General features: G+C 50.0%; 1 protein-coding gene across 3 annotated transcripts in view; it reads right to left on the bottom strand.

The window, feature by feature from the left end:
• MAP3K12 (mitogen-activated protein kinase kinase kinase 12) overlaps nt 1-23,973 on the bottom strand; it is a 305,311-nt gene that overhangs the window by 85,193 nt on the left and 196,145 nt on the right. For all 3 annotated transcript variants that reach the window (XM_086965302.1, XM_086965294.1, XM_086965309.1), the window contains exon 7: nt 14,241-14,349. In XM_086965302.1, the coding sequence (XP_086821428.1) occupies nt 14,241-14,349 (109 nt within the window). The remainder of the gene's footprint in view (nt 1-14,240; nt 14,350-23,973) is intronic.

The following is a 23,973-nucleotide window of genomic DNA, read 5'->3' as shown; positions in this document are numbered from 1 at the left end:
CTGATACACCACAAAAATGTCTTTCTCGAGGTACACTGTAAACAGTGAATTGAGTGGGCTAAAATAGGTGGGGGCCTATTAAAGGGGCATGGTTACAATAACTTTGTATACCCTTTTCATACACCTTCACATAAAATGGTAATTACAATTGGCAGATATGTGACCATTGCTCAGCGAAGGACTGGATGAGCATGGAGTCAGAACACCTTTATGACCCAATGACAGGCACAGTGAAAAACTTGCACTGCCTCGCTGTCTGGTCCAGAGCTCTCAATTTTGCCCCTCATGAACACCCACCCACAACCTGAACTCACCCAGATGCCTAAAGGCGACTCAGTTCACTGAATGCACCAAACCACAGTTATGATGTGCATGGTAAAAACTACTGAGACATATGGAAAAAAGCAAATAGTTTTAGGGAATGAAAGAGTAAGTAAAATGCGAAATGTAAACAGGGACTGCATCACTGACATGGATTATGTTAAGGGTTTTAAAAGTAATTGTTGAGAGATTGACCAGTGCTTTTTCTGAAAGGCTAAGAACATAAATATAGGGCCCCATTTCAAAGTCAGTTTTTAGGTCTCGCCTGTTGTCGATGCGCATGCGCATCGAGCAAGCGAGACTATTGCGAGTTATCCACTCTTTATCCACACTGCAAGGAATCGTGGCGATTCCTTGCAGTGCACGATAAATTTAAGGTCAATGCGCATGCGCATTGAGCTTATGCGCATGCGCATTGACCTTAAAAGCGCGTGCGCGTGCACGTCCGTCTTTGTTAACCCCTCCGCCCCCTCCCGCCGTGTCGCATTTCTCCTCCCCCTCCCCTCTCTTCCTTCCGTCTTCCTGCCGTGTCGCACCTCTCCCCTCTCCGCCCCCTCCCCTGCCCGCCCCCTCCCCTGCCCTCCGTCTTTGTTAACCCGCTCCGCCCCCTCCCGCCGTGTCGCATTTCTCCTCCCCCTCCCCTCTCTTCCTTCCGTGAATCAAGCGGTATGGTGGAAGTCTGGCTGCGGCCAGACGCAGAGAACTGAAGCCTCTCTTGTCGCCTGCGTCCTGGAAATATTTTATTTCACGGCTACGGTTGGACCCCCATCAAAACTTGGACGAGGTATGAATTCCTTGGCGTTAAACGAGGTGGAAATATGCACAGCCATTTTGTTTGTGTTGGCCATCATAAAGATGGCCCAAACCTCCCAATGCTCTACCGGGAACACTGTCCAATGCAAGGCGCGTGCTACTGACCAGCCAGAAGCAAGCACGCTTAGGTGTCGCATCCACAGACCAGCCGTCATCCGCACTAAATCACTGGAGGGAAATATATTACCCTGACTGACCCTGCTCTGAATCTAGATCCAGGCAAGTGTATCACCTTGCCATTAAAAGGCAAACATTGCATAAACTTATGAGAACTATAGAGCGGGGTAGAGCTAAAACCTGGAAAGCACAGTTCTCAGAGGGAGTCCAGAAGTTTACTCCACAAAAGAGGTCTGTGAATTCTACTGTGAGAAAGAAAACTCACTACTCGCTTAATTCAAACCAAGCCAAACAGTAATGGTCGCAAATTAAATTCTGCAACCGTTTTCCGGGTACAAAGGACTTTGCACCATGGCGAACTTGCTTTTTTAACCTAAAAACCCATAAAACATACATAAAGTGAGGACAATGGTGGGTATTGAATTTCCGTGCAACATTAAAAGCGAAAACAATTCCATAAGTAGTGAGACATTTTTTATAACTGCCCTTCTTGATGGCTTTGCCTCCTTGCTCTGACCTCCCGCCGTGTCGCATTTCTCCTCCCCCTCCCCTCTCTTCCTTCCGTCTTCCTGCCGTGTCGCACCTCTCCCCTCTCCGCCCCCTCCCCTGCCCGCCGTGTTACGGTGAAAGGCTTGTTTAGTTTGCTGCCCCAGAAGTCGAACAGAGTTTGAGATTGCTCTGGTTGGTAAGCCTCCTTGTTTTCCAATTGCATGCTACCTTCATCATAGGGAGTCGCAAGTTTTTCTTTGGTTGTTCGATTGCTATATTTTTGCAGTCGGTGTTGGTAACTATATTTTGAATGTTTTAGAAATTGTGTAAATATCTACTAATACCGTTTCGCGCAGACGGTTGTCTCTAAAGGAAAGCGCTTGTCATTCTCACGCTCTCTTTTGGTAAAAGTTAACAAAAGAGTGAAAGTGTGCTCACCTTCGTAGAAGTGGTTGCAGTGCCAAAGTTTGAATGGGTTACTTGCATTGCTTTTTCCCCAAACCATTTTGTTGTGGTTTTGCACATTCAGGTGATGCTTTAGCTAGTAAATGTTCGTCTTCTATATATCTCTATGGTATATAACAGCATGGGAATTGACAACGACATATACTTTGTAGAACTAAGAACCCTAAACCATTATCCCGCACCGCCCCCCTCCACGGAATGTCCATGACTCGCTAGTACTTTCAATCACTTTTTGACGTAAATGATGCCTTTTTTATGTCTCCTCTTAAATGTTGGTTTTATGAAACCTTAAAAAGAATTAGGAAGACGTTTTACAGTGAACTTGATGGTATAGTTAAGTGGTGATATTCCCTTGTCGCCTCCTCGTCGAAAAGGTTAAGAACGGATGTATAAAGTTGGGTTAATTCCTATATTCCCCGCGCATTGGATATGTTATTCACTGTATGCCGCCTATATACCGAAACAGTGTTTCCCTCCCCTCCTCACGTCTTTAGATTTAATAAGTAACGTTTTTTATATCAAGGAATAGGGGTAAAATAAAGCAAACTGTGTTTTTTATCTCGCTCTTGGGGCGAGGGGCCCTGACCCCTCTCTCACGGTCTTGTATGTTTTCCTTTGTTTTTCTTCACATATGGCGCTCAAAGGCCTGTTTACATTTCCAAAGTAGATAGTCTAGGTCCCCTGCAAGGCAGAGACATGCAAATCAGTTTCTCGATCTGCTGCAATAATTACTGGCAATTAAGGGCCTGGTTCTCCCTTCTTTGAGGGCAACTCTGCGACACTACGCCGCCCTCAACCCCTCACTCACTCACCCTCAACCCCTCACCCTCACTCACCCTCACTCACTCACCCTCAACACCTCACCCTCACTCACCCTCAACCCCTCACCCTCACTCACCCTCAACCCCTCACCCTCACTCACCCTCAATCCCTCACCCTCACTCACCCTCAATCCCTCACCCTCAATCCCTCACCCTCACTCACCCTCAACCCCTCACCCTCACTCACCCTCAACCCCTCACCCACACTCAACCCCTCACCCACACTCACCCCCACTCACCCTCACTCACCCTCACCCACACTCACCCACACTCACCCACACTCACCCACACTCACCCTCACTCACCCTCACTCACCCTCCCTCACCCTCCCTCACCCTCCCTCACCCTCCCTCACCCTCACTCACCCTCACTCACCCTCACTCACCCTCACTCACCCTCACTCACCCTCACTCACTCACCCTCAACACCTCACCCTCACTCACCCTCACGCACCCTCACTCACCCTCAACCCCTCACCCTCACTCACCCTCAACCCCTCACCCTCACTCACCCTCAATCCCTCACTCACCCTCAACCCCTCACCCTCACTCACCCTCAATCCCTCAATCCCTCACCCTCACTCACCCTCAACCCCTCACCCTCACTCACCCTCAACCCCTCACCCTCAACCCCTCACCCACACTCACCCCCACTCACCCCCACTCACACTCACTCACTCACCCACACTCACCCACACTCACCCACACTCACCCACACTCACCCACACTCACCCTCACTCACCCTCCCTCACCCTCCCTCACCCTCCCTCACCCTCCCTCACCCTCACTCACCCTCACTCACCCTCACTCACCCTCACTCACCCTCACTCACTCACCCTCAACACCTCACCCTCACTCACCCTCACTCACCCTCACTCACCCTCAACCCCTCACCCTCACTCACCCTCAACCCCTCACCCTCACTCACCCTCAACCCCTCACCCTCACTCACCCTCAATCCCTCACTCACCCTCAACCCCTCACCCTCACTCACCCTCAATCCCTCAATCCCTCACCCTCAACCCCTCACCCTCACTCACCCTCAACCCCTCACCCACACTCACCCCCACTCACCCCCACTCACCCCCACTCACACACACTCACACTCACCCACACTCACCCTCACTCACCCTCACTCACCCTCCCTCACCCTCCCTCACCCTCCCTCACCCTCCCTCACCCTCCCTCACCCTCACCCTCACTCACCCTCACTCACCCTCACTCACCCTCACTCACCCTCACTCACCCTCACTCACTCACCCTCACTCACCCTCACTCACCCTCACTCACCCTCACTCACCCTCACTCACCCTCAACACCTCACCCTCACTCACCCTCAACCCCTCACCCTCACTCACCCTCAATCCCTCACCCTCACTCACCCTCAATCCCTCACCCTCACTCACCCTCAACCCCTCACCCTCACTCACCCTCAATCCCTCACCCTCACTCACCCTCAATCCCTCACCCTCACTCACCCTCACTCACCCTCACTCACCCTCACTCACCCTCACTCACCCTCACTCACCCTCACTCACCCTCACTCACCCTCAACCCCTCACTCACCCTCACTCACCCTCACTCACCCTCAACCCCTCACTCACCCTCAACCCCTCACTCACCCTCAACCCCTCACTCACCCTCAACCCCTCACTCACCCTCAACCCCTCACCCTCACTCACCCTCAACCCCTCACCCTCACTCACCCTCAACCCCTCACCCTCACTCACCCTCAACCCCTCACCCTCACTCACCCTCAACCCCTCACCCTCACTCACCCTCAACCCCTCACCCTCACTCACCCTCACCCTCAACCCCTCAGCCTCACCCTCACTCACCCTCAACCCCTCACCCTCAACCTCATGCTAAAGATTTACAAAAAAAACCATTAACAATTCTAAAAGCACTAACTCTAATGCTGCGAGACCTATTGCATTTCTAATGCTTGTTAATTAATGTCGGGACTGAGCACTAGTATGGCCAGGCCAACTGAATGCCCTGCGCAGGATCATGTCTCACGCCTGCTACACCACCACATGTCTCAGCTGCATCCTACGATATGTGTGTGTGTGTATATATATATATATATATATATATATATATATATATATATATATATATATATATATACGCCCGCTACCATACCATTTGGAATAAAGAGTCTCAGTTTTGCTCCCCTACCGCGGCCTCTGCCTTTCTTCTTTGGAGGGGTTTTCGACATTTATGCAACGCCAGCCAGCGGCGTACTACAGAGGTCCCTGCACACAAGATGGCTGGGTCTATACTGGCATTGGTGTTTCGGCAGCAATACTTCAAGTTTCAAGTTATTGAAAAGACCCAGTCCCACCTCTCTATTTCAGGCGGAAAAAGAAGCGGTGTCGGAGTCACTGTATTCCGCGCTGGGTGAGATGCACAGCCATTCTTACCCCCCTGAAGAGATCCCTGGAAGAGATGGTTGTGCAGTCAGTGGACTCGAGGAGATGACATATTCCTGTAGGCAGCGCAGGACATCAGCAGAAGGTTTCACAGAACCCTGAAGTTTGCGCAACCACTGGGCCGCCCGATCCTGACTCACAACTGCATTCTGGGACTTGCAGTCAATTCGACACTTCAGGAACTTTCACAGGTGATATTAATCACCATTGGAGGCGGAGCGAACTTGTACTATTTCTGTTGGGACAAGACACACCTTGTAATTAAACCTCCCTTTCCTGTTTTACTCTGGGCGCTGAAGAGGCCACATGGCCGAAATGCATACGCCCGCTACCATACCATTTGGAATAAAGAGTCTCCGTTTTGCTCCCCTACCGCGGCCTCTGCCATTCTTCTTTGGAGGGGTTTTCGACATATATATATATATATATATATATATATATTTTTTTTTTTTAAAGCTGCGAGGCGAAACGCGTCTGTCGATATGGAGGGGAGAGGACTTTAAGCACCGAATAAAGCATTTTTAGCTTTACACAACAACTCCGAGTGTGCCTCTTAATCTACTAGCCAGCTATTCCTGCTCGCTAAGTGAAGAAATATATATATATATACACACCTGACAGCTCCACAATACAAGTATCCAAGCCCAGGAGGGCGGGTCAGTGTCACGGGGTGAATGTCTCTGCTTTTGCCGATAAACCACGTGTTAATTGAAGACGCAGTTCCATCCTATTATAGTAGCCAGTGCACAAATTCAAACAGGAGTGTTCACGATTCTTAAAGGGGAAAGCAGTGTCATTCCTTCGTACTCCAAATTCCACAACCCATTGCGGTTTCAATACATTTTTCAATCCATTGCGGTTTCAATACATTTTTCAAAAAAATGACACAGGACCATATGTATCATTGCAAATTGCGATCGCAAATGCTGAAATTCACAGAATTTCAGCGTTTGTGATTGCAATTGGGCTTAGTGGCATGTATTAATGCAAAACTGCCTTGCAAAATTTGAGATTCCCTATTTTGCGATTGCATTTAAGGAATCGAAAATTGCGATTCTTTAAATGCAATGTAAGAAGCATAGAAAAAGTGAAATTTGGCCTTAAGGAATCACAAATTACCACCAACTTCAAGTTGAAGGTAATTTGCGATTTCTTTGAAAACATTTTTTTTTTGCATTTTTCAAAGTGCAATGTGGCGCACATACATGCCCTTAGGGCATGTATGTGCGCCACATGTGCACCCATGCTTATTTCAGGGGTGCAACAGGGTGTCCTTTTGACACCCTTGCAACCTTGAAATTGCATTCTCAATTTGCGATTCTCTAATTGCTAATCGCAAGTTGAGAATGTCTTCCCATTCATTCCTATGGGCCTCTAGGCCCATAGGAATGAATAGGGAGGGTTTCCTCAATTGCGAATCGCACTTTGCGATTCGCAATTAAGAAATATGTAGGATTCACAAATCTTTTTGCAAATCCTACATACATCTCATTTTGCGATTCTCAAATAGCGATTCTCTAAAATTCGCTATTTGAGAATCGCAAAATCAAACTTTCATACATATGCCCCACAGTCATTACACGTGGTTTATCGGCAAAAGCAGAGACATTCACCCATGATTAAGGCTTTCTAAGCAGAAACACGTTGAGTTCTTGTCAATCTGTTTATGTGCTTTGCACGAAATAAAGGCGCTCTGACCTGTACTTGCAGCAGGTGTCGGTGAACCTCACCTGGATGTGGGAGGTTGTTGCTGGATGTTAAAACAGGGCGCTCCATGCCCGTGACACTGACCCTCCCTCGTGGGCTTGGATACTTGTATTGTCGAGCTGTCAGGTGGATGAAGTATAGCTACAAGCCAAGCTTGCCTGCCTTCCAGTGATAGAAGACAGGATTTCCCGAATGAAAATCGAGTGAGGTGCAGGAAAGGGAAAGCAAGAAGGTTGTCTTTCCACTCGCTGGCTTCGAGGGTGGGATACGCAGTGCAAAGCGGTAAAGAGTTAAGCTGCAGATTGTAAAGTAGAAACAGCACATCGAACAATCGTTTTAAAACAGGAAGACCATCATGGTCTATGGGACTAAACGTGAAAGAAAATTACTGCGTCATTTCTTTTAAAAATGTATTGAAACCGCAATGGTTTGTGGAATTTGGAGTAAGAAGAAATGACACTGCTTTCCCCTTTAAGAATCATGAACTCTCCTGTTTGAATTTGTGCACTCGCTACTATAATAGGATGGAACTGCATCTTCAAATAACATGTGGTTTATTTGCAAAAGCAGAGACATTCCCCCGTGATCAAGGCTTTCTAAGCAGAATCGCGTTGGGTTCTTGTCAATCTGTTTATGTGCTTTGCACGAAATAAAGGCGCTTTGACCAGTACTTGCAACAGGTGTCTGTGAACCTTACCTGGATGTGGGAAGTTGGTGCTGGATATATATATCTATACTACTATTATAAAGGAAGAACTTTGAGGCTTTGAGGCGGGTAAACTCGGGAACCACAGCGCCAATCCAGACACCCGATACATCGTTGGAATCCTCAGGGTGTGCAGATGGACATAGGCTATATAAAGTTAAAAAATACGTTATATTTAAAAAATTTACATTATAAAAAAAGTAGTCCCCTCGAAGTAGCGTCGGCCGCGACCTGCGTGCTGACATCAGGAGCACGGGGAGGAGCGGCGTCCAGGAGCGGCAGACACGGCACGGGGGAGGAGGGTTGACGAGCGGCGAGGAGCGGTGGACTGAGGAGAGGCGGCTGAGGTAAGGCAGCGGGGGTCGGGGCAGGCGGGGGGACGGGGTGATGTAAGGCTCCAAACTACCACAATCACGCTCATTAGTTTTACCTCAAACACAGCTCAGGAAGTTGAACTGCAGAGCGCCAGCGTTTCAGCTTTAAGGGTTTAGGTTGACACGCGGGCATTATGTTACCATGCTGGAATCTTGGCACGCCGAGCTCCGTCAAGGGTAAACCCCGCTCAAAGAGACCCCACAGGCGAAAGTGATTCGTCAACCTCGGAGCCGTGTTTAAATCTGCCCTCTTTTCGTGGTACTTTTCATGTGGATGGGGAAAGCAAACAGCCCGAAGCGCACTGCTGTGACTATCATATGTCGCCTTTTTAAGGCTCCGGGGGACAATGTCGGTGCAGGCGGGGGTCGGGGCAGGCGGGGGGACGGGGCTCGCGGGGACAGGGAAAGCAAGCAGCCCGAAGGAAAGCCAGGAAATCTGGTTCGGTTTATCCTCACTCTAAACACATGGAAATGGTAATTTCCAGGCGAAGGCTGGAGTAATAGCTGCTATACAGTGAGACGGTTTTACATTATAGAGCACTGCTGTGACTATCATAAGTTGCCTTTTTAAAGCTCCGGGGGACAATGTCGGGGCAAGTGGGGGTCGGGGCAGGCGGGGGGGGCGGGGGCCCGAAATGCTGGACAATGTCGGGGCAGACGGGGGTTGGAGAAGCATGATTTCTCCCGGACAAGGTCAGGGCGGGCTGCTAGCATATATATAAATATGTGTGTGTGAGACTGCGCATATATATATATATATATATAATTCATAGATTATTTGTGTTTGCATTTGCATTGCGTATATGTTTGTAGATGCTCATGTATTACCTGTGTGGGTGTGTGTACATGCATGTAGGTGCTATGCTATTTGTAGTATGCACATATCACCCATGAAGGGTATCCTGGCACTGAGAACTGAAAGAAAAGCATAGCTGAGAAACCCCGCAGTTAAGGGCTGGGTTAAAACAGCCAGATTTTAAAATGCTTCCTCAAGTCAAGGAGAGAACAGACAAAGAGTATGGAAAATGGATAAGGGAAGCTTGTTTCAGGCATTCGGGTCTAGATATGAGAAACAGCAACCTCAAGATCTGTTGCAATGGATGTGAGGAGTGAGTGCAAGTATGAGAGAGGAGGACCGCAGGTGTCTGATTGGTGTGTAGAAACGGATTCTGTTGCTGAGGTAGAGAGGGCTCCCAGTTGTGAAACTTTCTGTTGGCATGGCAGAGTATTTTTAAAAGGGCTTGTGGATGCGAAGCCAACGTTATGTATGGGGGTTATTAGAAACTGAGTGTACTTTTTTACATTGTATGTATTTTCGAGCACCACTAACAGAAGATTGTCATACACGTGGTTCGAGCTTCATAATTTCTGTAACATGGTTATAGCTTTAACGAAGAGCCGCAGTTCTTGTTACACTGACTTGTGCTAATATAAAAAGTTCCATTACTTACACTACGTGACCTAGCTCAGTAATACTGTATAACCTCAACGTTGTAAGACTGTGTAAACCTACTGGGAATCAGTCTTTATTTAATCCCGAGGTTGCAAACATTGTGTTCTTAAAACAAGTCCTGTTTGTATTACAGGCATGTGGTAGTGTGTGCTTACCACTAATGAAATGTTTAGATTGTTTTTAGCACCACATTTGCCAGGGTTGTCCCAATGTTGCCATTCGAGGTGGTCTATACCACCAGATATTGGTCCTAGTCTTCCTCACACACCCTCATAGGCTGCTTTTTGGTGGCAGCTTGCTCGGAACAGGGGTGGTGAGGTGGGGATTAAAAAAATTAAACCAAAAATTAGCTTATCTTGTCTGCCGTGCCTCTGCACGCCCCACCCATCACCGCATGCCTCTCCTTTGTCTGCTGTAAGCACCGGAAGCACCCAGGCTTCCGGACTCTCCCATCCAATCACGATGCTACAAGAGCAGCATTGTGATTGGTCTGAGCCACTGCTGCTTTTGAGAGTGGGGCAACTAAATACCAGGCTCTAGGATTAATAACACTACATTAAGTGCGTGTCGACATATAGAGTTCTACATGAGTGCAACACATGCTGGCAAATGTGACTATCTCTTTTCATATGCATTTGTATGTGTGAGGCATGTGCTTGGGAAACTGTTAATATGACCAAACTGATTGGAATTGTTCAGTTCCAGTTTGTTTTTTGACCAATTTTAGCTCTACCAATAGTGATACACTTTATAAGACTGTAGTAATCCTAAGGGAGGGATTTTTAAAGACACCAATTACACACAAACCTTTACACAAGGTGCATTGACCCGCAAAGCTGTTACCGCCTCACATTTACTTATGCACAAACCAATTTCGTCGTTTGGGTGACCTTCATGCCCCCTAAAGACCGTTTCTACTTTGAGACAGACTTCATTCGTCATGCTGTCTTGATTGGAAATGCCAGATGTCAAAGGCAGGGAAAATGTCAGGTGCATGGGGATGTGACAACAAGCATATTTCAGTCTTGACCAGAGAAATAAATATGTTTTCAAGAATACACCCTGTCACTTGGATAGGACGTATTTCCTGAAAATATATGTACGGCTCCTACCCCTAAGAGAAGCAGCCACAATCGCATACTAACTCAAACTGGACATAGATGTCATGATATATGCACTTGGTTATTCTCAAAAGGAGAGTAAAAGATGGCTTTGTTGGACAGCAAGCACATGAATCACCGCACGGCGGGTGCGCCATTGATTATACCATCACAGATTTAGACTCCTCCGAGATTAATGGTTTAATTGTTTATGCTATAATTCCTGACATGATGACCCATTTGACCAAACAGGACAAGTAAGGGTAATGAAGTGGCAACGACTTAGTGGAGGGAACCAACAATTTACCGGTCCATTCTGGGACCAAAGGGGAGATTTATTCATATAAAACCCATCACGGAGTGCTGAGACTGGCAGAGGCAGTCTAAACGTGCAGAATGTAAGCATGAACTTCTGCTGTTTGACTGCTTTTTAATAATATCAGGGGAAGTTTGGAACCCGACAGGAAGCAGGCACCGATACTTGACTCAAGTGTCTGTGTATGTAGGGTTAGATTAAGGAGTGAGGTAATAACACGATTATTGCATTCGTGTTGTAGGGTATTAACAACAGCTCATTGCCCATTCCTTAATTCCATCCCAAAGTGGTTTCTGTGATGAAAGAAGTGGGTAAATGCTAAAGAAACTAACCAATTCCTGACCGAAAGGTGCAGTCCGACACCAGCTGCTAAGCCAAATTTCCCCTGCTCTAGACAACAAGCTACCTCGTGTGCTTCGGTCTAGCGGTTCAGACCAAGCAACTGTTTTTGTTGAAGCAATGGACATTTTTCACAGAACCGGTCACCATCTGTAGTGGAACAGAGCAGCTACTAAGAAGATGGAAAAGCTGCAGAGAGGCATCCCCAGTGGTTTCGGAGCATTGTCTCAAGGCTTTCCATCTCAGTGTTCGGTCTCCAGTGAATCTGGGACACCGCTGTTTTTAATGGTGAGCGTGCAAAATGGCCGCCGTCTCCCATGGGAACCATCAGCCTCTGCTCACATAATGGATACAAAGGAATAATACGGAGATTCCCTCTGCTGCACAGTGTCCTTGGGCATCAGATGTGAACTGGTGGCCACGTCTCTGATCCAAGGACTCAGTCCTGGGATCTTATCTCATTATCGGCTCTTGAGTGAAAAAATTATTGTGATTTGGTCAATTCACATTATGACACTGTACCTTCAATTTTGTAGTGTACAGAGGTTAAAAATGTATAATATTGCATTATGTTGTTCTAATTACAAATTAACATCGCATTTGGATTTCTGTAATCTGCTCTACAGCAGATCTCAGCACACCATCCTGTTCTGTATACAGCATACTCTAGCTGCCTGTTACTGTTCAACAGAGTTTAGTGCAGCCCTGAAATATTCCCTTCTAGCCTCCTCCGAGTGCACACTCTTCACTTGGCTACAGTACTGGGAAGTCATTGTCAGGGTCTCAGCATCGTTCCATTACCAGTTGGTAACAGTCCTGCAGGCGGAGCGAAGTGTAAGAGGTGGGCTTAGTGTGAAGTGCGGTAGAGTGGACCGATACCACTGTGCGGGCACTTACAGCTTAGTCCAAACAATAAAAACGTCCTCGGTAAGGCACTAGGTCCAGGAGCTTTCACCTATATTAAAGTAACTTCTCACCACTCCAGAGCCATCTCCTGAAGGGCAGGTCACTAACACATCGCCAACTCTCAGGACACACACTGCTCTCGAGCATATCAAATAAGCCTTGGCGAATTAACACCCCATTTTCTCAGCTGAACCAAACAACGCAATGGGAGACCAGAAAGAAGAAGTACTGTTAAAGTCAAGACATACACCTGAAAGTTACTGAGGTTAGTTTGATGCAGTGTGCCAACGGTGGGTGTTTGGGATAGCAGTTCTCAAGAAGTACAGACTGAGTTACGACTGACTGGAAACCAACTCCGAAGTAGATCAAACCGGAAACCCACAGATGCCAGAATCTGCCACCAGTGTGACATAACAGAAGACCAATGGGCCCATCTATACTCTCCCCACACAAAGGTGCTCTGAATGCTCGGCCATCCTATATTCTTCTAGGAGCAGGAAAACAAATGCAAAACGGGAGATCCATAAAGTAGGCAGCAGAGAAGCTGTGAAAGGGGGTCATGAGGCACAGATGCGCCAGCACGAGTAACATCAATGACCACAAAACAGCTAGGGAAGACTGAAGTTCTGTATTATTTTACGGACCCCTCAAATTTGCTTTGGCATCAGCTGTCTGGCCATTGTTGCGAATAAAGCCCTTTGTAATGTGTTTACATAAGGAAGGGCAAGTGAGTTTGATACACGGTTATACTATTCTGGGTATGCTTTATTACAGTAATGCATACATTGTTTGTGGTCTCACTACAGACAGCATAGTAACCTATACTCTAAAATGTACCTAGAATTGGACTGGGGGTCTTTCACGTGTTTAGGAGTGGATGGCTTTCTTGTCCATTCCAATTCCTGAGTCTGATTCAATGGCTTAAGGCCCATTATTCTGTTTGTCCCGTCCCTATACTATTTCCGGTTTACTATGGGTTTTTGTGAATGAGTTGTAGCCTTCCACTGATGACATCAAACAACTATTTTACTTTTTGCATGTTTATGTGGTATTTTCCTTCTGGCGCACTATAAACGTACATAGAAGTTAATCTTTTTCCCCCTGGTATTATGTTGCTACCCCATCTCTCTCCATTTAGGCTGTGTCCCACTACCAGCTCTCTCGCCCTCCAGGCCTTGGTCCCAGGCTCTTTTCCTGTCAATGTACCTCACCCTGCTTGTTCTCCTTTACTGGCCACACACTGGTACTCTTCCTCTATCCTTCCAATTTTCCATTGTCCAGGTTTCACTTTGGAGCCATGGAGACAAAAAAGAGGGTCATTAGAAGCTGCCAGTATTGCCTTGCCAATGCTTGTAGAAATGTGGTGCAGGGATTGACAAAGTAAACAGAGTTGGACAGACCTCTTGGAACGGTAGAACTATAATAAAGAGTACCCATATATAATTTCAAAATGGCTGTTTCTCTGCATCTGATTGTAGAGTATAAGATCCTTTGAACAATGCTCAATTTTGATTGATAGCTGAACGAGTGTTCAGCTCCAATTTAAGTAGTGCATCTCACTAGCCAGTACACTGGATTCTTTGAATACACTGGATTCCTTGACAAGGGTTTTAAGAGGGTGGATCCTAATTGTTCCTGCTCCCTTTTCTAGGTGGAACAAAGATACCATCCCTCGCACCACTTCCAACGAGCTAAATCTTGACTGCCTGACCACATTTACCACTTGAGGGTCAGAGGCCATGGAGTCCATTCTGACCACTGCAGACGTAGTACCTCTAATAAGGGGTAAGATGCTTCTGGCAGCCAACAGGACCTGCGGAGAAGACCTGGCATGCAGTCTACAACCTGCTGCGCGGCCAGTTGTCACACTGTCCCCTACCTGGGATTTGAAGTAGGTTTCCTGCGGCGTGGAAAGCACATCAGCAGAGGCGATGTCCAGATGAAGGAGAATCTGTCGGAATGATGGCCGATTGCGAGGTTTGCTGTGCCTGAAGGAAAGAAAGGGTTAACAAATAAAATTGTGTGAAATGCGTAGTCCTTGTCTGGGTGGGAATGATGAAGCAGGTAAAGGGTGCTGCTGGTCAGGGCTGCGGTTCATAGGTCAAGCTGTTGGTGGGTCTCGATAACAAACTTGTTAATGGTCCTAGAGGTGAGAAACGAGCTGCACTGGCAGAGATGTGTGGGGGTCTCAGCAATGAAGCAGCAAGGGGTTCTGCAAGTTAGGAGTAAGGTGCATTGGTGGTGCTCTGTGTTGGCCTCGGCACTTGAACAGTGAAGGTGGGGGGTCTCAGGCCACACTGGCGAGCTGTGGGTCAATCTCTGTGGAAGAATAGCAGGTGTCTGGAAGTCAGGGATGAGGTGCATTGGTTGAGTCGAGTGAGAGTCACAGTTTTGAATAGCAGGGTCCTGCACCAGAAAGCAGGTGCCCTGGCGGGCTCTTTGGGTATTTTAGGACTGGAGTATTAGGGAGCCCTGCGTGTTAGGAATGAGGCGCACTGGTGAAGTACTATGGTATTGAAACTGGGATAGCATGGGGGTCTCAGCTCAATATTCAGGTGCACTGACTGAATTGGAATAGTAGGGGTACTGCAGGTTAAGACTGAGGTGTAATGGCAAAGCCTTGTGTTTTGGAATAACACTGACTATTGTGCTTGGGGTTTGAGGAGCACTGGCAGATGTCCATGGACCGCATACGGTGCTGTGCCCTGAACTGAAGGGCACTGGAAGTGCTATCTTGGGTTCCAGTACTGGCATGGCACATAGTCAGTTGGCTGGGTACTGAGAGGCACTTCACAAATTGAAGTACACTGGCAGAGTGCAATGAGGGGGCCAGCACTGGTCTAAGCCGAAGAGTTCTGCGTCTCTGGTTCGGCAGCATCATTAAGGATATGAGAAAGGACAGTAAATATGAAGGCGTAAAATCAATGCAAGCTCCCTAGTCAGCAGAACTGTCACACAGCAATCGATGGCAGTAAAACAGAGCCTGGGCTGAGGTAAGAGGATACAGGCAAGAGCTGGAGCAGCAGAGCCTGGACTGGGGTAAGAGGATATAGGCAAGTGCTGGAGGAGCAGAGCCTGGACTGAGGTAACCGGATACAGGTGAGTGCTGGAACACCAGAGCCTGGACTAGGGTAAGAGGATACAGGCGAGTGCTGGAGCAGCAGAGCCTGGACTGAGAGTAGAGAATACAGGCGAGTGCTGGAGCAGCCAAGCCTGGACTGATGTCAGAGAGAGGATACAGGCAAGTGCTGGAGCAGCAGAGCCTAGACTGAGGCTAGAGGAAAAAGGCGAGTGCTGGAGAGCTGAAGCAGCAAAGCCTGGACTGAGGTAAGAGGAAACAGGCGTGTGCTGGAGCAGCAGAACCTGGACTGAGAGTAGAGAATACATGCAAGTGCTGGAGCAGCGGAGCCTGGACTGAGGTAAGATGAAACAGGCGTGTGCTGGAGCAGCAGAGCCTGGACTGAGAGTAGAGAATACATGCGATTGCTGGAGCAGCAGAGCCTGGACTGAAGTAAGAGGATACAGGCGAGTGCTGGAGCAGCAGAGCCTGGACTGAGAGTAGAGAATACAGGCGAGTGCTGGAGCAGCCAAGCCTGGACTGATGTCAGAGAGAGGATACAGGCGAGTGCTGGAGCAGCAGCGCCTAGACTGAGGCTAGAGGAAAAAGGCAAGTGCTGGAGAGCTGAAGCAGCAGAGCCTGGACTGAGGTAAGAGGAAACAGGCGTGTGCTGGAGCAGCAGAACCTGGACTGAGAGTAGAGAATACATGCGAGTGCTGGAGCAGCGGAGCCTGGACTGAGGTAAGATGAAACAGGCGTGTGCTGGAGCAGCAGAGCCTGGACTGAGAGTAGAGAATACATGCGATTGCTGGAGCAGCAGAGCCTGGACTGAAGTAAGAGGATACAGGCGAGTGCTGGAGCAGCAGAGCCTAGACTGAGGTTAGAGGATACAGGCGAGTGCTGGAGCATCAGAGCCTAGACTGATGTAAGACGGATGATACAGGTGACTGCTGGAGCAGAAGAGCCTGGATTAAGGAAAGGAGGAGGATAAAGGTGAGTGCTGGAGCAGCAGAGCCTGGACTGAAGTAAGAGCATACATGCAAGTTCTGAAGCAGCAGAGCCTGTACTGAGGTTGGAGAATACTGGCGAGTGCTGGAGCAGTAGAGCTTCCACTGAGGTAAATGAGAGGATACAATCGGGTGCTGGAGCAGCAGGGCCTGGAATGAGGTTAGAGGATACCAGTGAGTGCTGGAGCAGCAGAGCCTGGACTGAGGTAAGAGGATACAACCGAGTGCTGGAGCAGCAGAGCCTGGATTGAGGTAATAGGATGCAAGCGAGTGCTGAAGCAGCAGAACCTGGACTGAGGGTAGAGGATACTGGCGAGTGCTGGAGAGCGGAAGCAGGTGAGCCTGGACTGATGTAAGAGGATACAGGCAAGTGCTGGAGCAGCAGAGCTTGGACTGAGGTTAGAGGATACTGGCGAGTGCTGGAGCAGCAGAGCCTTCGGTGAGCTTAGAGAGAGGATACAGGCAAGTGCTGGAACAGGAGAGCCTGGACTGAGGTAAGAATGGGGATACAGGCGAGTGCTGGAGCTGCAGAACCTGGACTGAGGTTGGAGGATACAGGCGAGTGCTCGAGCAGCAGAGCCTGGACTGAGGGTAGAGGATACTGGTGAGTGCTGGAGAACTAAGGCAGCAGAGCCTAGACCGAGTTAAGAGGATACAGGCGAGTGCTGGAACACCAGAGCCTGGACTGAGGTTAGAGGATACTGGCGAGTGCTGGAGCAGCAGAGCCTGCACTGAAGTAAGAGAGAGGATACAGGCGAGTGCTGGAGCAGCAGAGCCTGCACTGAAGTAAGAGAGGATACTGGTGAGTGCTGGAGCAGCAGAGCCTGCACTGAGGTAAGAGAGGATACAAGCAAGTGCTGGAGCAGCAGAGCCTGGACTGAGGTTAGAGGATAATGGCGAGTGCTGGAGCAGCAGAGCCTGCACTGAAGTAAGAAAGCGGATACAGGCGAGTGCTGGAGCAGCAGAGCCTGGACTGAGGTTAGAGGATACCGAGTGCTGCAGCAGGAGAGCCTGGAATGAGGTAAGAATGAGGATACAGGCGAGTGCTGGGACAAGAGAGCCTGGACTGAGATAAGAGGATACAGGCAAGTGCTGCAGCAGCAGAGCCTGGTCTGAGGTAAGAGGATACAGGCAAGTGCTGGAGCAGCAGAGCCTGGTCTGAGGTAAGAGGATACAGGCGAGTGCTGAAACACCAGAGCCTGGACTAGGGTAAGAGGATACAGGCGAGTGCTGGAGCAGCAGAGCCTGGACTGAGTTAGAGGATACAGTCGAGTGCTGAAGAAGCAGAACCTGGACTGAGATAAGAGGATACAGGAAGTGCTGGAGCAGGAGAGCCTGGACTGAGGTAAGAGGATACAGACAAGTGCTGGAGCAGCAGAGCTTGGACTGAGGTAAGAGAGGGTACAGATGAGTGCTGGAGCAGCAGAGCCTGGACTGAGGTTAGAGGATACAGGCGAGTGCTGGAGAAGCAGAGCCTGGACTGAGGTAAGAGGATACAGAAAGTGCTGGAGCAGCCGAACCTGGACTGAGGTAAGAGGATACAGGCAAGTGCAGGAGCAGCAGAGCCTGGACTGAGGTAAGAGGATACAGGCAAGTTCTAGAGCAGCAGAGCCTGGAGGACTGAGGTTAGAGGATACAGGCGAGCGCTGGAGCAGCAGAGCCTGGACTGAGGTAAAAGTGTACAGGCGAGTGCTGGAGCAGTGAGCCTGGAATGAGGTAAATGGAGACAGGCGAGTGCTGGAACACCAGAGCCTGGACTGAGGTTAGAGGATACTGGCGAGTGCTGGAGCAGCTGAGCCTGCACTGAAGTAAGAGAGGATACAAGCGAGTGATGGAGCAGCAGAGTCTGGACTGAGGCAAAAGGATACATGCTAGTGCTGGAGCAGCACAGCCTGGACTGAGGTTAGAGGATACTGGCGAGTTCTAGAGCAGTAGAGCTTGGACGGTGGTTAGAGAATACAGGAGAGTGCTGGAGCAGCAGAGCCGGGACCGAGGTTAGAGGATACCAACGAGTGCTGGAGCAGCAGAGCCTGGACTGAGGTAAAGGATACAGGCAAGTGCTGGAGCAGCAGAGCCTGGACTGAGCTAAAAGGAGAAAGGCGAGTGCTGGAACACCAGAGCCTGGACTGAGGTTAGAGGGTACTGGTGAGTGCTGGAGTAGCAGAGCCTGCACTGAGGTTAGAGAGGATACAAGCGAGTGCTGGAGCAGCAGAGCCTGGACTGATGTAAGAGCATACAGGCGAGTGATGAAGCAGCAGGGCCTGGACTGAGGTAAAAGGATACACGCAAGTGCTGGAACACCAGAGCCTGGACTGAGGTTAGACGATATTAGCGAGTGCTGGAGCAGAAGAGCCTGGACTGAGGTAACCGGATACAGGCGAGTGCTGGAGCAGCACAGCCTGGACTGAGGTAACCGGTTACAGGCGAGTACTAGAGCAGCAGAGCCTGGACTGAGGTAACCGGATACAGGCGAGTGCTGGAACAGGAGAGCCTGGACTGAGGTAACCGGATACAGGCGAGTACTTAAGCAGCAAAGCCTGGACTGAGGTAAAAGGAGACAGGCGAGTGTTGCAGCAGCAGAGCCTAGACTGAGGTTAGAGGATATTGGCAAGTGCTGGAGCAGCAGAGCCTGGACTGAGGTAACCGGATACAGGCGAACTGGAGCAGCAGAGACAGGACTGAGGTAAAAGGAGACAGGCGAGTGTTGGAGCAGCAGAGCCTGGACTGAGGTTAGAGGATTTTGGCAAGTGCTGGAGCAGCAGAGCCTGGACTGAGGTAACCGGATACAGGTGAGTGCTGGAGCAGCAGAGCCTGGACTGAGGTAAAACGATACAGGCGAGTGCTCAAGCAGCAGAGCCTGGACTGAGGTAACCGGATACAAGTGAGTGCTGGAGCAGCAGAGCCTGGACTGAGGTAACCAGATACAGGCGAGTGCTGGAGCAGCAGAGCCTGGACTGAGGTAAGAGAATACAGGCAAGTACTGGAGCTGCAGAGCCTGGACTGAGGTAAGAGGATACAGGCGAGTGCTGGAGCAGCACAGCCTTGACTGAGGCAAAAGGAGACATGCGTGTGCTGGAACACCAGAGCCTGGACTGAGGTTAGAGGATACTGGTGAGTGCTGGAGAGATGGAATAACTGAGCTCAGACTGAGGTAAGAGGTTACAGGTGAGTGCTGGAGCAGCAGAGCTGCACCAAGGTAAGAAAGAGGATACAGGCGAGAGCTGTAGAGCCTGGACTGAAGTAAGAGTATACAGACGAGTGCTGGAGCAAAACAGCCTGGACTGAGGTAAAAGGAGACATGCGAATGCTGGAGCAGCAGAGCCTGGGCTGACGTAACCGGATACAGGCGAGTGCTGGAGCAGCAGAGCCTGGTCTGACGTAACCGGATACAGGCGAGTGCTGGAGCAGCAGAGCCTGGACTGAGGTAAAAGGAGACATGCGAGTGCTGGAGCAGCAGAGCCTGGACTGAGGTACAAGGAGACATGCAAGTGCTGGAACAGCAGAGCCTGGACTGAGGTAAAAGGAGACATGCAAGTGCTGGAACAGCAGAGCCTGGACTGAGGTAAAAGGAGACATGTGAGTGCTGGAGCAGCAGAGCCTGGACTGAGGTTAGAGGATACTGGTGAGTGCTGAAGGGGTGGAATAACTGAACTCGGACTGAGGTAAGAGGTTACAGGTGAGTTCTGGAGCAGGAGAGCCTGTACTGATGTAAGAAAGAGGATACCAGCGAGTGCTGGAGCAGGAGAGCCTGGACTGAGGTAAGAATGAGGATACTGGCGAGTGCTGGATCAGGAGAGCCTGGACTGAGGTATCAGGATACAGGCGAGTGCTGCAGCAGCGCAGCCTGGACTGAGGTAATAGGATACAGGAAGTGCTGGAGCAGCTGAGCCTGGACTGAGGTAAGAGGATACAGGAAGTGCTGGAGCAGCTTAGCCTGGACTGAGGTAAGAGGATACAGGCAAGTGCTGGGGCAGCAGATCCTGGACTGAGGTAAGAGGATACTGCCGAGCGCTGGAACACCAGAGCCTGGACTTAGATATGAGGATATAGGCGAGTGCTGGAGCAGCAGATCCTGGACTGAGGTAAGAGGATACTGCCGAGTGCTGGAACACCAGAGCCTGGACTGAGGTTAGAGGATACTGGTGAGTGCTGGAGAGGTGGAATAACTGAACTCGGACTGAGGTAAGAGGTTACAGGTGAGTGCTGGAGCAGCAGAGCCTGGACTGAGGTAAGAGCATACAGGCGAGAGCTGAAGCAGCAGAGCTGCACCGAGGTAAGAAAGAGGATAGAGGCAAGTGCTGGAGAGCCTGGACTGAAGTAAGAGGACACAGGCGAGTGCTGGAGCAGCAGAGCCTGGACTGAGGTAATAGGAGACAGGCGAGTGCTGGAGCAGCACAGCCTGGACTGAGGTCAAAGAGACATGCGAGTGCTGGAACACCAGAGCCTTGACTGAGGTTAGAGGATTCTGGTGAGTGCTGGAGCAGCAGAGCCTGGACTGAGGTTAGAGGATACTGGGGAGTGCTGGAGAGTTGGAATAACTGAACTCGGACTGAGGTAAGAGGTTACAAGTGAGTGCTGGAGCAGCAGAGCCTGGACTGAGGTAAGAGCATACAGGCCAGTGCTGGAGCATCAGAGCCTGGACTGAGGTAAAAGCAGACATGCGAGGGCTGGAGCAGCAGACCCTGGACTAAGGTAAAAGGAGACATGAGAGTGCTGGAGCAGCAGAGTCTGGACTGAGGGAAAAGGAGACATCCGAGTGCTGGAGCAGCACAGCCTGGACTGAGGTCAAAGGAGACATGCGTGTCCTGGAGCAGCAGAGCCTGGACTGAGGTTAGTGGATACTGATGAGTGCTGGAGAGGTGGAATAACTGAACTCGGACTGAGGTAAGAGGTTACAGGTGAGTGCTGGAGCAGCAGAGCCTGGACTGCGGTAAGCGCATACAGGCGAGAGCTGAAGCAGCAGAGCTGCACCTAGGTAAGAAAGAGGATAGAGGCGAGAGCTGGAGAGCCTGGAATGAAGTAAGAGGACACAGGCGAGTGCTGGAGCAGCAGAGCCTGGACTGAGGTAAGAGGAGACATGCGTGTGCTGGAGCAGCACAGCCTGGACAGAGGTCAAAGAGACATGCGAGTGCTGGAACACCAGAGCCTGGACTGAGGTTAGAGGATACTGGTGAGTGCTGAAGAGGTGAAATAACTGAACTCGGACTGAGATAAGAGGTTACAGGTGAGTGCTGGAGCAGCAGAGCCTGGACTGAGGTTAGAGGATACTGGTGAGTGCTGAAGCAGCAGAGCCTGGACTGAGGTTAGAGGATACTGGTGAGTGCTGGAGAGGTGAAATAACTGAACTCGGACTGAGGTAAGAGGTTACAGGTGAGTGCTGGAGCAGCAGAGCCTGGACTGAGGTAAGAGCATACAGGCAAGTGCTGGAGCAGCAGAGCCTGGACTGAGGTAAGAGGATACTGGCGAGTGCTGGCGCAGCAGAGCCTGGACTGAGGTAAAAGGAGACATGCGAGTGCTGGAGCAGCAGAGACTGGGCTAAGAGAAAAGGAGACATGTGAGTGCTGGAGCAGCAGAGCCTGGACTGAGGTAAAAAGAGACATGCGAGTGCTGGAGCAGCACAGCCTGGACTGAGGTAAAAGGAGACATGCCTGTGCTGGAGCAGCAGAGCTTGGACTGAGGTTAGAGGATACTGGTGAGTGCTGGAGAGGTGGAATAACTGAACTCGGACTAAGGTAAGAGGTTACAGGTGAGTGCTGGAGCAGCAGAGCCTGGACTGAGGTTAGAGGATACTTGTGAGAGGTGGAATAACTGAACTCAGACTGCGGTAAGAGGTTACAGGTGAGTGCTGGAGCAGCAGAGCCTGGACTGAGATAAGAGCATACAGGATAGAGCTGAAGCAGCAGAGCCTGTACTGAGGTTAGAGGATACTGGTGAGAGGTGGAATAACTAAACTCGGACTGAGGTAAGAGGTTACAGGTGAGTGCTGGAGCAGCGGAGCCTGGTCTGAGGTAAGAGCATACAGACGAGTGCTGGAGCAGCAGAGCCTGGACTGAGGTAAGAGGTAAAAGGGAGTGCTAGAGCAGCACAGCCTGGACTGAGGTAAAAGAAGACATGCGTGTGCTGGAGCAGCTGAGCCTGGACTGGGGTTAGAGGATACTGGCGAGTGCTGGAACAGCAGAGCCTGGACTGAGGTTAGAGGATACAGGCGAGTGCTGGAGCAGCAGAGCCTGGACTGAGGTAAGAGGATACTGGCGAGTGCTGGAGCAGCAGAGCCTGGACTGAGGTTAGAGGATACAAGCGAGTGATGGAGCAGCAGAGCCTGGACTGAGGTTAGAGGATACAGGCGAGTGCTGGAGCAGCAGAACCTGGACTGAGGTAAGAGGATACTGGCGAGTGCTGGAGCAGCAGAGCCTGGACTGAGGTTAGAGGATACTGGCGAGTGCTGGAACAGCAGAGCCTGGACTGAGGTTAGAGGATACAGGCGAGTGCTGGAGCAGCAGAGCCTGGACTGAGGTTAGAGGATACAGGCGAGTGCTGGAGCAGCAGAGCCTGGACTGAGGTTAGAGGATACAGGCGAGTGCTGGAGCAGGAGAGCCTGGACTGAGGTAAGAGGATACAGGCGAGTGCTGGAGCAACAGAGCCCGGACTGAGGTAAGATGATACAGGCGAGTGCTGGAGGTTTAGTGTGAGTGCACCAGTGGGCAAAGCGGTAAGCATGAGGTTTAGTATAAATACACCAGTGCGTGAGGCTGAAAGAATGAGATTTAGTATGCGAGCACCAGTGTGCAAGGCTGAGCATGAAGTTTAATATGTGAGCACCAGTGCGCAAGGCTATGACCACGAGGTTCAATATAAGTGCACCAGTGTACAAAGCTGTGAGCATGAGGTTTAGCAGGAGGGCACCAGTGGTGAGGCACAGCATAAAGTTTAATATGTGAGCACCAGTGCGCTAGGCTATGACCATGAGGTTCAATAGAAGTGCACCAGTGTGCAAAGCTGTTAGCATGAGGTTTAGCATGAGTGCACCAGTGGTGAGGCTGAGCATGAAGTTTAATATGTGAGCACCAGTGCGCGAGGCTATGACCACGAGGTTCAATATAAGAGCACCAGTGTGCAAAGCTGTGAGCTTGAGGTTTAGCATTAGTGCACCAATGTGTGAGTCTGAGCATGAAGTTTTATATGTGAGCACCAGTCCGCGAAGCTATGACCACGAGGTTTAATATAAGTGCACCAGTGTGCAAAGCTGTGGGCACAAGGTTAAGTATGAGTGCACCTCTTTGCGAGGCTGTGAGCTTGAGGTTTAGTGTGAGTGCACCAGTGAGTAAGGCTGTGAGCCTGAGGTTTAGTGAGAGTGCACCATTGTGCAAAGCTGTGAGCATGAGGTTTAGTGAGAGTGCAACACTTTGCAAGGCTGTGAGCTTGAGGTTTAGCACAAGTGCACCAGTGTGCAAAGCTGTGGGCATGAGGTTTAGCGTAGGTGCACCCCTTTGCAAGGCTGTGAGCTTGTGGTTTAGTGTGCGTGCACCACTGTGCGAGGCTGTGAGCTT

The sequence above is a fragment of the Lissotriton vulgaris genome, chromosome 1_1, assembly GCF_964263255.1.
Source record: "Lissotriton vulgaris chromosome 1_1, aLisVul1.2, whole genome shotgun sequence".
NCBI lineage: Eukaryota > Metazoa > Chordata > Amphibia > Caudata > Salamandridae > Lissotriton > Lissotriton vulgaris.
This window is presented reverse-complemented; position numbering and strand designations above follow the sequence as displayed.